This window comes from Propithecus coquereli, unplaced genomic scaffold (assembly GCF_000956105.1).
Source record: "Propithecus coquereli isolate 6110/MARCELLA unplaced genomic scaffold, Pcoq_1.0 Scaffold7, whole genome shotgun sequence".
NCBI classification, from domain to species: Eukaryota; Metazoa; Chordata; class Mammalia; order Primates; family Indriidae; genus Propithecus; species Propithecus coquereli.
Window position 1 is genome coordinate 96,095 of NW_012153062.1, and position 13,474 is coordinate 109,568.

General features: G+C 37.4%; 1 protein-coding gene across 1 annotated transcript in view; it reads left to right on the forward strand.

Annotated features, from left to right (window-relative positions):
• Positions 1-13,237, forward strand: part of FRRS1 (ferric-chelate reductase 1) — a 34,028-nt gene extending 20,791 nt beyond the window's left edge. The window contains 9 exon segments of the mRNA XM_012661084.1: positions 3,708-3,821; positions 5,153-5,268; positions 7,149-7,235; positions 10,288-10,385; positions 10,642-10,700; positions 11,527-11,648; positions 12,882-12,943; positions 13,016-13,182; positions 13,185-13,237. Coding sequence (XP_012516538.1) covers positions 3,708-3,821; positions 5,153-5,268; positions 7,149-7,235; positions 10,288-10,385; positions 10,642-10,700; positions 11,527-11,648; positions 12,882-12,943; positions 13,016-13,182; positions 13,185-13,237 — 878 coding nt within the window.
• The last annotated feature ends 237 nt before the right edge of the window (positions 13,238-13,474 follow it).

Genomic DNA, 13,474 nt, shown 5'->3' on the forward strand with positions numbered 1-13,474 from the left:
ATGGGAATGTTTTTCATACATTTGCTAAATGTGTTGATGTATAGGAAAGTTATTGATTTTTGAATATTTATGTTGAATTTAGACACCTAGTTTTCCAGTTGATTATCTTGGATTTTTCTAGATGAATGTCATATCCTGTGCAAATAATGACAGGTTAATAGCTCTTATTTTCTTTTTTGTCTCATTACATTGTCCAGTTCTTGCAGAACAGTATAGAATGGCAGCAGTGAGGTGGCAAGAAACCCTGTTATCACATGACCTGTTATTTAAATAATTTAGGAATACATAAATTATTTAGGAATAATTTAGGTCACATAATACTGTGGAGTCTCGTACTAAGCATGAACTCCCTTAGAGTAGCACTGCAAAATTATAACAGAACCATGCAATGGAACTCTAAAATTATAATAGACTTCTGATTTCATGAAGGTTAAGTTCATGCTTAGTTCTTGTTCTGTTCCTGATTTTCACATGAATGCTTCTTGTATTCAGTGTTAAGTGTCTTGTTTATGGTATTTTTCTGGTGGATGTCCTTTATTGTTTTGAGGAAATGTTTTTCTGTTCCTAATTTTACTGAGAATTTATATCATGAATGTATGCTGAATTTCATCGAATATTCTTTGGACAGCTATTGAGGTGATATTTTATTATTATTTTTATAGATCTCTGGATGGTGAATGGTCCTAATGTTTCTGGGATAAACCTTACTTCGTCACGTTTTATTATTCTTTTAATACACAAGTGATTTGAGTTGCTAATACTTTCTTTAAGCTTTTTACATCTATATTCATAAGTGATTTTGGTCTGTGGTTGTGGGATTGTGCATGTGAGTGGACACTTGCGTCAAAGCACACATGACTAGTTTTGGTTTCCGTATCATGCTAATCTTATAGGATGAAACCTAGAAGAGCTTAAATAAAAAAATAATTTTTAAACTTAAAAAAATTTTTTTAATGGTACGGTAGAACTCACCTACATAACAGTCTGAATGTGGGATGGAAATATTTAACTAATTAAAAAATTCTTCTATTATTATTACTCACCATGGTTACTACTTCTTCTTTGGTCAATTTTCGTAATTCTATATTTTCTTAGAAATGCATCCATTTCATTTAGATTTTGAGATTTTTTTGGCTGATTTAAAATTGTATATAGCATTTTTATATAACTATAAGAATGTCTTCTATATCAGCAGCTATGTCGCCCTTTTAATTTCTTTCTTTTTTTTTTATTTCAGCATATTATAGGGGTACAGATGTTTAGGTTATGTACGTTGCCCTTGCCTCCCCACTCCCTCTTGCCCTTTTAATTTCTAACACTGTTTGTTATGCTTCCTTTTATGGTGTGGTCAGAGTTGCCAAAAACTCAGTTGATTTTACTAGCTTTTTACAGAATCGACTTTTCTGATTTTTAGGCTTACTAGTTTGTTATGTTCTACCTTTAATTTTAATCAGTCTTCTTTTTTGGTTTCCAGGGTTATATTTTGTTATTTTAAATGCACCTTGAATGATGTGATTATTTCAATATTTTGTCTTTTTTCTTTTTTTTTTTAAGAAAATTCTTTTAAGTTGATAACAAGTTTTTTTGAATACTACCTTGATTGCATCACGTGTGGGTATTTTTTTTTAGAATTTTTTTGCAGAGCAAAAGAACTTTCATTTCCTGTGGGAATTCAAATTGGTATGGCTACTTTGGAAGACAGATGACAATCCTTTACAAACCGAACATTCTCTTACAATATAATTCAGCAACAGGACTTCCTGGTATTTAATCTAATGAGTTAAAAATTTATGTGCACAATAAATCTGCACTTAAATATCCAGAATATATAAAGAAATCATGAGAAAGCAATAAACAAATCATCTAAAAATAAGACAGTTACTGAAAACTATTTCGTAGGAGTTGAGACATCACATATGAAAACTGATCAATCTCATGACTGATTAGTAAAAACCAATATAAAATTACACAGTGATTCCATTTCATACACACTAGATAGGAAAAGATAACACAGTCGAGTATTCCGTTGTCAGTCATGTGGAATAAGTAAACACATCACATGTGTTTTGATGCTAAGTGTCTTCATTGTTACACATCTTTGAGAAGACTTGTGCTTTTAGTTTTGATTTCCTGTTTAACCCAAGGGTTATTAAAAAGAGTAGTTTATAAGTATCTAGTTGGACTATTTTCCCCCTAGCTTTTTTTCATTTTTTTGGTTTGTCACATTTGGACAGATAATATAATCTGTATACTGTGTAGTTATTTCCTTTTGGAAATTATTGAGATGTAGTCTGTGGCCTAATATTTGTTGTGTGTTTGAGACAAAGGTTCATTTTTGTTATATCAAATGTTTTGGTTATTTTTAACGCTAGCATAGTGCTCTAAAAACGTGTGTGTTCCAATAATTTGTTTACTCATTCTACAATATATTTTTTTTTTTTTGGCCACCATAAAAAAAGTTGCTATAAACATTCCTGTACATATCTTTGGTAAGATAGATTCCTAGAATGAACATACACACAAACACATGCACACTTGGAATAATTCTATACATTCACAGATTTAGTTTTATATACAATAAATAGTAATAATAAGTAATAAAATAATATATACTCAATTTGTTTATGTCACTATTATTTGGGGTTTTCATTTGTTAGTCAAATGCAATCTGAATTGATCATGTATCAAATACCATTATCATCAAAATGCTTTTTTTTGTCCTCTACTCACCCTTTTCCCCCAATTTCAGTTAGTTCATTCTAGGATTTTAGATGCAGATGGTGGTTAATAGCTTGTAGATTTTTTTTTTTTTTTTTTTTGAGACAGAGTCTCATTATGTTGCCCGGGCTAGAGATCTGTGGCGTCAGCCTAGCTCACAACAACCTCAAACTCCTGGGCTCAAGCGATCCTTCTGCCTCAGCCTCCCCAGTAGCTGGGACTACAGGCATGTGCCACCATGCCCGGCCTAGCTTGTAGATTTCTGAAAATATGTATTCTTTTTCAAGAGTTATATTTGACATTTTCAATATTTGTGACCATATTAACAGTAATTATTTTGTCTTATTGTTTAACTCATCTCTTGCATACCACCAGTTCTCTAACCATAAATTCTCCATTCCTAATCCTTATTTTGATTCATCTCTTGGTTGGCTACATCATTTCTTTAACTTTTTTCAAGAAGGCTATGTGCCCTTGGGTATATCTTTATGTTACTTTAGCTATGAATGACATCTCTGTTGACATTTCATTATTTTTTATTACCTTAAGACATTTTAGGCCAGGCGCGGTGGCTCACGCCTGTAATCCTAGCACTCTGGGAGGCCGAGGCGGGCGGATCATTCAAGCTCAGGAGTTCGAGACCAGCCTGAGCAAGAGCGAGACCCCATCTCTACTAAAAATAGAAGGAAATTAGCTGGACAACTAAAAATATGTGGAAAAAATTAGCCGGGCATGGTGGCGCATGCCTGTAGTCCCAGCTACTCGGGAGGCTGAGGCAGAAGGATCGCTTGAGCCCAGGAGTCTGAGGTTGCTGTGAGCTAGGCTGACACGATAGCACTCTAGCCCAGGTGACAGAGCCAGACTCTGTCTCAAAAAAAAAAAAAAGAAATTTTATTTCCATGCCATGTTCATCTCTCAACTCCTTTTTTTTTCCTTAGGAAGTAATTCTTCTTTGTGATTTAAAAAAAATTTTTTAAAAAAAATTTTAGGTCGAATTTACAAGCACTCTCAGCAACCTTTGATTACATACGAAAAACATGATGTGACAGACCATCCGAAGAACATAGGAGGATCCCGTTCTCTGCTCCTTCTGAAGGCTCATGGTAAGTTACATGTGCAGTATTATTACTACCTTGTGGTATAAACTTACCTGAGGACTCGGTGCTGGCTAGATTAGGAATGATGGTGGGCATAGTTTAGCAGATTTTCATAAATATTTTATGTTTAAACATTAACACATGCAGGTAGCATCATCTATCTTAATGTTTGCTAATTTTCATTAAAAATGGAGAGTCGGGCTAATTCAGTGACTTTAACTCTGCACATTAAAATCACCAATGGAAATTTTAAGACATTTATGATTTTAAAAAAGTATTCTAGTTATTTCTAACTGCAGCCACGGTTGAGTATCACTGGGTTAGTTAATTTAACTTTTATGAGACTTTAATTTTTACCATTTATTAAAATAAATGATACGAAGAAAGAGTGAGCTGCGATTTTGATTGTTTACTTATAACAGTAGTTTGGTTCCAAGGATACAGTTTTGTTGTTGAACTGATCAATGTACAAGTATTTGAAAGTATACAAAATACCTGTTGCTATACTTAGGTATCATGTAGCTAAAGGAGGAATGGAAGAGCAGTAGCCTAAAACCAAGGCTCTCCTATACTCTGGTTCTACAGAGGAAAGTTGATTCCATTTAAAAAATAGTCTGGCTTATTGTTAAAAAAATGGGATTTAAAAGTAGGGGAATATAGTGCAGTGCATGTTATACTATTACAATTATTAGTGTTTGGGGGAACTTTCTTTATTTGGTACCTTCCCTTTATATTCTCCAGAGTTATCCATTGTAGTAGAGTTTCTGTAAATATCACCACAGTTAAGCTTGAAAACAAGTTTATCGTTGTTAATTTGTATCTACTCATGTTGTAGCTCCAGTTTGGCAGTAATTGGATTCAGAAATAATGCACCTGTTTTTCATTGTTTTTTGGAGTGAGATATGAGAGGGTTCTGAAATAATTGCAGACAAGCTGTATTAATATAATGGTTAAGAATAGAGTTGCTAAAGCCAGATAGGGCTTGTATCCTGACTTTGTAACCTTGGACAAACTGCTTAACCTTTCTGTGCTTTAGTTTCCCCATCCAGCACAACTGGAATAATAATTCTAACTGCATCATAGGATTGCTGTAAAGACGAATTAGATAAATACATGTAAAGCATGTAGGGTAGCACGTAATAGGAGTTATGGAAGTGTCAGATGTTAGCAGTAGTAGTGGTGGTAAAGCTATGATGTATTTGGTCTTTTGAGGTTGTGCTTATGTCAGATGAATGTATTTTGCTGCTTTTCATATTTTTCTGAGGATTTGGCCTGGTCATTTAAAAAACAGCTTGATTAATTTGTGATGTTGACCACTGTGTGTTTCTCACCTGTAGGTGCCTTGATGTTTGTGGCATGGATGACTACTGTTAGCGTAGGTGTACTGGTTGCCAGGTTCTTCAAACCTGTTTGGTCAAGAGCTTTCTTCCTTGGTGAAGCAGTTTGGTTTCAGGTAGGTGGGGGGGAAAAAGATTTAATGCAATTTTTGTATTATTTCAACATTGCAACGTGAAAAATGAAGAGTGTATATGCGTGTGTGTGCGTTTTACGGTTACGGTTGTTGTAGGTTTGGGATCCTCTTTTTTCCCTTTAGTTTCCTGAACCAATTGAGAGCAGACATAAGATGCTTATGGAGATCAGAATGCAGACAGCTTTATGGAGAGTCAGTCTGAATCGGAGATTTCATCAGGGCCATGTGTGTCCCTTTGTCGCAAGGACTTTGCGACCTGAATGATCCTTGCTTATACTTCTCTTTATGGGGGGAGATGTTGGAAGAGTATTTACCCACTGTGCTGAGTAAAGATGGCTCAAGGAAGGCAGGGTGCAGAAGAAAGAGATGAACCTGCTTGGTGGGCCACTGAATGTTGGATTATCGCTCACTCATCAGTCAGGTTCATCTGTCTCCTGTGTGTGTGGGAAGAAAAACTGAAAATCTTCTTTTTCCTTTTTAAAAAAAAAATTAAAATTTTTATTTATTTTGTTATTTAAGCTCATTCCTGCTTTAGGAGAAAATGTTCTTTTTCATACTGCCCCCTCCCATGGGATGGAAGGCAGTCTCCCAACAGGAACATAAGCAAGAGCCAATAAGTGCCCTTCAAAACAGAGCAAAACAAACCTCTTTCATGGAGTATGGAGTATAGATATTTGCACATATAGTGGAAGATCAGTGAGTATGTGTTGAGTTAGCATGTACATGCCTGCTTGCAGAAAATAATATTGCTTATTGGAACAGCTTTGATTTTGTACGAGGGTATCCTTGACACTTCATATAAATTTGTAGCTTTTGAGTTTTACCTTATGTGACCTCATTTCACACTGTTGTCTGGCAAGGCCAATCTGTTTTATTTGTTCTCCCTACTGCTACAAGCCTTGCTCCTGTCTGTCTTTGCCTCTGGTTTTGTATGTGTGCACTTTCTTGCTTGGACTCACTCATGTGCTCTCTCTCTTTCTGTCTATCTGTCTCTCTCTCTCTCTCTCTCACCTGCTCATGTGGAAGACTAGAAGACTTCCCAACTGGAAGACTCTTTGTCTTCTCTTTATCAATTCAAATCCTCCACTGCCTTTAAAACAATGGTATATACACACACATATACATGATACTTTTATATTTCTCTCTATATATATGCACACATATATATGTAGGGTGATATATGGTGACTATATATCCCACTTTTTCCAGGATTGTTTTAGTTTACCCCAGTTATCCTGGCACAATGCATTAACAGTGCCGATTTTTACACTTAATATTTTCTTGACTTATATCATGAATTATATATTTTATATATTTTTCTCTTATCTACTCAGTTATATCTGAAGCTCCTCAGGAGACAGTATTTTTTATTTCCTTGCTGTCTTGTTGCACCTTGTAGAGCACTGTACTTGGTGGTGGAGCTTAATAAATATCTTCAGAAGGAAATGAAGGGCTTGCTTGGCAAAGCAGTGTGCTCTGTGTGTGAGATATCCGTTCCTGCTGCTCTGTGCACGTGAATTCTTGGCAAACACTTTTAAATGATGAGGATGGCAGCTTAGGGTTTTCTTTAAAGTTTGGGGTTATATTAAGATTTTTTTTAACTGATCACAAACTGTGATTAGATGTCAGTTGAGCCAGATGTGGTGGTATGCACCTGTAGTCCCAGCTACCTTGAGGCCAGGAGTTTGAGGCCAGTGTGGGCAACATAGTGAAATGCTATCACTAAAACAAGCAAGCAAACAAACAAACAAAAGATGAATGCACGCCTTCAGTGAATCTTACCCCATGATCTTTCCCCCATTGTAACACCAACTCCTTTCTCTTACGTAGCTGTCTTCTCACTTTATCATTCCGACTTGCAGGTGCATCGGATGCTCATGCTCACTACCTCTGCCCTCACCTGCGTTGCTTTTGTTATGCCTTTTATATACAGAGGAGGCTGGAGTTGGGTGAGTATATCCTATACAGGATGTTTTTATAGAAATCCATTTTGGTGTCAAAGTAGATTGCTGTTTTATTCTCAAATGATGGGTAAAATATTTCTGCATGTATTCCTCTTTCTTTTTGAATCATCTGATGACTCTTTCTCACACAGAGGTCAGGGCTAGACTGAGGATGCAAGTGCAGATTACTTAGTAATGAAATGTATTTTTAGGCTGCATCAAATGTTGTATGCACACTATAGCTTTAGTAAATTTTTCCCACTATAGCATGGTGAAAATTCAGTGTGATGTCTAAGGAACATGAGCAATGTAAGTGGTTTTCTCTAACTAGTACTATGATTGCCACTAAGCTAACATAAGGTGCATTTCTGCTATGTGACCAGCTGTGCTAAGTGCTTTACATATGTTGTTGAATTTAAATCTCAAATAAAGTAGGTATTGGTAATAGTCCCATGTCACAAATGAAGAAACTGAAGCTTATTCCCAAATGTTTATCTCCAGCCCAGAGCTCTCCCCTGGCTTGAGGCTTACACATCTAGCTCAAGTTGCACCCAGGACCCCAACTTGCATGTCTAAGACATCAAGCTTAACATGTTCAAAATGGAATTCCTGATCTTTTTTCCCATCCTGCTCTACCTTCCATGAGTCCCATGGTAGCTGTTGGAATTCCATCTTTAGACCAAAACCTTGGAATCATCCTTAGCTGTGTTCTCTTGCACATCCCACATCAGGTCCATTGGGAAACCCTGTTGGCTCTACACTGAAGGTGTAGCCGCAGTCCACCACTTCTCACGGCCATCGCCGACGCTACTGCGTGGGCTCGAACCACCATCATCTTTTGCCTGGACACTGCAGTAGCCACCTAACTGGTCTTTCCACTTAAGCCCTCACTCACGTACAGCTGTTTTCAACAAAGAAGGCAGAGTGATTTTTTAAAAATGTAAATCAGATCATGTAATTCCTGTGTCTCTCGATTTTACTCAGAGTAAAAGCCAAGTTCTTCCAGTGGCCTCCATGACTGGGCTCCCAGTCATTCTCTGACTGGCCTCCTCCCCGTCTCGTCTGGCGCATCCCCTCCACTCTGGCCTCGTGCTGGTCTGCAAACCCGCCAGGCACGCCCCTTCTTTGTCTTCTCCACAGAGATTCTTCCTTCTGCCTGGCACATGCTTCCTCCACTCCCTCACTTCTCCAAGTCTATGCTCAAATCGCAGCCTTTCAAGGGGGCCGCAGCCTTGACCTTATGCCAGCATTCTTGACCTTATGCCATTTCACATATTTCACTTAACGATATTTTTTCTTTGTCTGTTTTCCCACACTAGTACGGCCAGCTCTGCGAGAGCTGGGGTATCCATTGGTATGTTCACGAGTATATTCCAAGTACCCAGAACAGATTCTAGGACATAGCAGGGACTCTGCTATGTAAATATTTAGTGAATAAGTGAACAAGGCTTATTGAAAATAAGTGACATACCTAAGTTCAGAGCCTGTACTTCCCAGACACTGTTCCAGTTTTATAGCTAGTCGGAATTTGATCTCTAAATTGGATAGTTCAGAGTCTGGGCTGGTGCCACAAGGAGTAAGATTGATGAGTCTTGGGTCACAGATATTAGTAATGAACCTCCCTCCTGCTTTCTATTTTTTTAAAAAGAATCTTAAGGATAATCAGCCTCCTACTTTTTAGGTAGTTCCTGCATCAGTTAACCTATTTATTTTAAAGGAAATTATGAAGATTTTATGACATGAACTGAGACATCGGAACCTTATTTTACCCAGATATTCAGGGCAAAGTTAACACTTATTTTGTAATTGTGTGGTTTATAGTCTTTGCAGTTTATGAGTAGGATAGTACAAAGGTTAAGAACACTGTTCTACAGCCGGACTGCTTAGATTCAAATCCTGGGACACCTTGGGCAAGTTACTTAACTTCTCTGTCGCTTAGATTACTCACCTGAAGAACAGGGCTAGTGTAGTATCTAGGCCTTCTGTGAGGATTGGGAGTTAGTTAATTGACAGTGTTTAGGACAATACCAGTACATTCTAAGCACATACGAGAATTTTGTTGTTGTTGCCGTTTTGTTTTTTTGTCAGATAGAAGCCCTGTATGTCTCCACAGTCACGGTTATAATTTTATCCATGTACGACCGAGTCCTATTTACAAAGACTTCCTGTCATGGCTTAGAGACCATGATGTCCCCATTTCTAGGTCACAGATTTATGGCCTACCTGAGCACGAGGGTCAGTGTAACAGACTGTAGTATCCTCCCATCCAGACATGTCACGAGTTAGAGCATCTTCTTGCTCTTAAGTGTTTAAGTGAAATCGTTACACAAAGTGGTCTTATCCAGCTGTCCACTCTTTCGAGCAGGTGCACAGCCTCACTAAGGGAGGAGTGTGGCAGAAACTGCTGAGATACTATGTCGATGTTTTTTCCTGGGTTAGATCTTCATTCCGAACAGAGGAGATAATCTTTTAATACAGTGGCTATACAGGTTACTCACTGAATCAACAAACATTTATTGAGTGACTAAGACTCTGTTAAGCTCCAGGGTTCCAGGGAATCATATAGATCCCACAGCTTAGGGAAACCCAGAGGTCTAAACAAATCATTATAGTACATTGGAATGATTGCTCTTGACATGTGGACACTAACTGGCCCCAGCTGGGCTGGGAGTGACTGTCCTGGTGTGGTGGGTACTCACCTAACATCCTGATGGGGGAGAGAGGCATTCTGTGCATGAACTCTGCCACCACCGTTTATATACTGTGTGGCCTTGGACGCAGCACTTGATATCTCTGAGCCTCAGTTCCCTGATTTGTAAAATTGGGATATTGATAACCAATTGTCAAGCATTATAGTGAGAACTAGTAGTGTGTGTACAGAACATGCCTGGCATAAAGTGTATACTCAGTACATGTTGCCTGTTACTATCAACATCATTATCGAATGTTTAAAGCCATGGAAAAACTCTAAGAATACATCTGTGTGTGCTATTTTTAACTTGAGGATTTAAATTGATGAGAGAGATCGAGACCTTTAACACAACATGACTTTGTTTAGCATGCAGGTTACCACCCGTACCTTGGCTGCATAGTGATGACTTTAGCTGTTCTTCAGCCTCTTCTGGCAGCCTGCAGGCCACCTTTACATGACCCAAGGTACTTCCAACTTTTATATATAAATGCTCTCTTAATGTGGATATCCTTAGTTGGCAAAATCATCCCTTTTCAAGTGGAAATATTTTGCATTTTATAAAATTCAGTGATAAATTGTAGTTACTTTGAAAGCCTTTAAAATGTATTTCGGATATCTAATTCACAGGCAATAAGGAAAATTGCATGCTTTTTATTCTCTTGGGAATTAATTGTAGTCCAATTGTTTTTAAGAATACTGACTGGTTCTTTATTTTGGTAGAAGGCAAATGTTTAACTGGACTCATTGGAGTATAGGAACAGCTGCTAGAATAATAGCAGGTAAGTAATTGTGATGCCACTTATTCCTATATAATTGCTGGTTGTTTATATAGCAAGTTGTAATTTGGCTTAAATGATTTTTAGATGTATTAGTAATTGGAGTAATTGGTTGTTGAGGAGAAATCAGCCTTAAACATTGAAATCCAGAAAGTAATTTCTAGAGGTAACTATTTAAGTCATTATTTCAGTTTTAAGTTTAAGGTTTTTAAAATGACTTTAAAACTCTGCTTTTAGGACTTTTTTTTTTTTAGCATTTGCCTTTCCCAGCAGAATAAGCTATACTGATGGCCAAACATTTGAGCGACTCAAGTTGAGGGACATTTGTGAGTTCTGTCGAGGGAGACTGTTGAGTCTGAGCCCTCTGTCTCTAGGTCCTTTCCATGGAGCTTGTATCTTCCAGGGTAGGGTGGTTTTCAAAAGTCAAGTATGATTATCCAACACATTTTGATGCCTTATGTAACAAATACCTAAGCAGGCAGCTCCTACCCTATCATTGCTATAGTCTATGGGATTCTTTGTGAAAGAGGGAGTACAATCTGCAACGGTTTCCATTCTTTTCTCCCTTTCTGCTTTGCAGTTTTAAAGCTTTCTGGAAAGTTTAGATGCCTCTTTTTTTAACAATTGGTAGATCATAATTATAATTTCCCATCTTGTCCTATCTAGCTTCAAAATAAAAAAGACTAAATTAACAACTATTTGGTCTTAAATATTAATCTTATTTATCTCATAAACTCTTTGTTGATATAATACACAAACAAGCACACACATAATTATGTCCCTTGGTGGGGACTACATTTGAATATGTATTTTTTTCTCTTAACATTAGTGGCAGCAATATTCCTGGGAATGGATTTACCAGGATTGAATCTTCCTTATCCACGGAAAACCTATGCAATGATTGGATTTGTAGCGTGGCACGTCGGGACTGAGATTGTTCTGGAGATACATGCTTATCGACTCTCTCGAAAAGGTAACCTGCTGAAAAAGCCATGTTATGTAGAATCATGTTTATACAAACTGTTGGAAAATAATTGGTTGCTTGATACTAATAGTTGACCATTATGCGGTAGCTCATTAAAAAGGTTTCTGTTATGATTAGTCAGCCGGTGGTAGAAATTTTCTGCTTTTGTTTTTTACACGGCTTAGCATTAGAATTTGTGAGTAAAAATACAAAGGAAGTATTTTAGGTTTTAGGGAAGAAGTCTTCTTTTACTTTGTATCCTTGTCTGCCTCGGAGCCCATACAGACTGGGAACTCTGAATGCCCGGAATGAGGGAACCCTGAGATGGGGGAAGAAGAGACTCAAAGTTATTATAACACGGGGCAGAGCTGCGGACAATTTTTACCTATTTCTCAAGCTTACTGTGTGCTATCGCTTAGGTTGCCATGTACATAACTGTATAGCTAGCTGGGGAGCAAGCTAGATAGGAAGGACTTACATTGTGCTCTCTAGTGGCAAGCTCTGTTTCGGTCTCAGAGCCAGGCAGCTCAAGATACGTATAGCCACCATTAACAGTGGAGGAATTAATAGAGAATGGTGACATTTTAAACTCAGCTAAGTGTTGTCTGTGTCCTATCTGGTTTTCAGCCCTCAAAATAAGTGAAGGTGGCCTTCTAAAAAAAAACTGTTTGTTGTCCAGTGTATATGTTGTGAGCCTAAGAGCCTGAGTAGCTTTTAGGAGCTGAGTAGTATCTGTCCTGACACTTTTGGTTCTTGAAGGTTATATACACGGGGCTTTTGATGACCACTGAATTGTGGCTTACTGTTTAAAATACATATGTTCTTAAAACTTGGATTGTTAGCATATGTTAATTACTTGATTTAGCTATTTCACAATGTATATAAATATCAAAACACCATGTTATACACCATAAATATCTGCAGTTTTTATTTGTCAATTAAAAAACCCAAAAAACTTATATTGTGCGGACTTGGAGGTGGTGTTTATTGATTAAAAGAGGGCCTATTTAAGTTGCTTGACAAACATGCGCTATAGCCAGCTTGTCCCAATTTGTGAGAGTGTTAAGTATTTAGGAAGTTTACAACATTTAGTAGCTTGAAATGGGAGAATTTACACCTCGAAAACTGATGAACACTACAAATCAGCTGTTTTTTTTTTTTTAAAGTTAGTTTACCTGCAGAACACTGTTCTTACAAACTTATGTTATTATTCTTGACAGTTGAAATATTGGATGATGTTAGAATTCAGATCCTTCAGTCATTTACCGTAGCCGAAGCAGAGGTAAGTCCTTTTCTTCTTTATGGACATAACCTTAAGGTGGTACTTTTTCTCATATCTCAATTTTTCTTTCAGGGTCATACTTTTAAAAAGGCAGTCTTGGCAATTTATGTCTGTGGGAATGTGACTTTTCTCATCATATTCCTATCTGCAATCAACCATCTATGAGCAAGGAGAGACCTTGGCTTTTGTGGGCCAGGTGATAGTTATCATCAAACCAAAGAAACTTGAAGCCCGTGCTGACTCCTGGAGCATATCTGTGAATTCTGATTTGGAAGACCGGGGCCATGTCTATAGAGGAATCCTGAAATCCAGTCGTTAGAGATCAACATTCAAGAGGGTCATGTAGACGAGAAGCTGACGTCAGACTCTTATGCTAATTCTGGACCTTAAAGGAAGGTTGTACTTGAGGAGAAAAGACTCTTCAATATTCCACGCCAAGATTATTTTTTTTTTTAACTTTTTTTTTTTCTTTTATTTCAGCATATTATGGGGGGTACAGATGTTTAGGTTACGTATGTTGCCCTTGGTCCC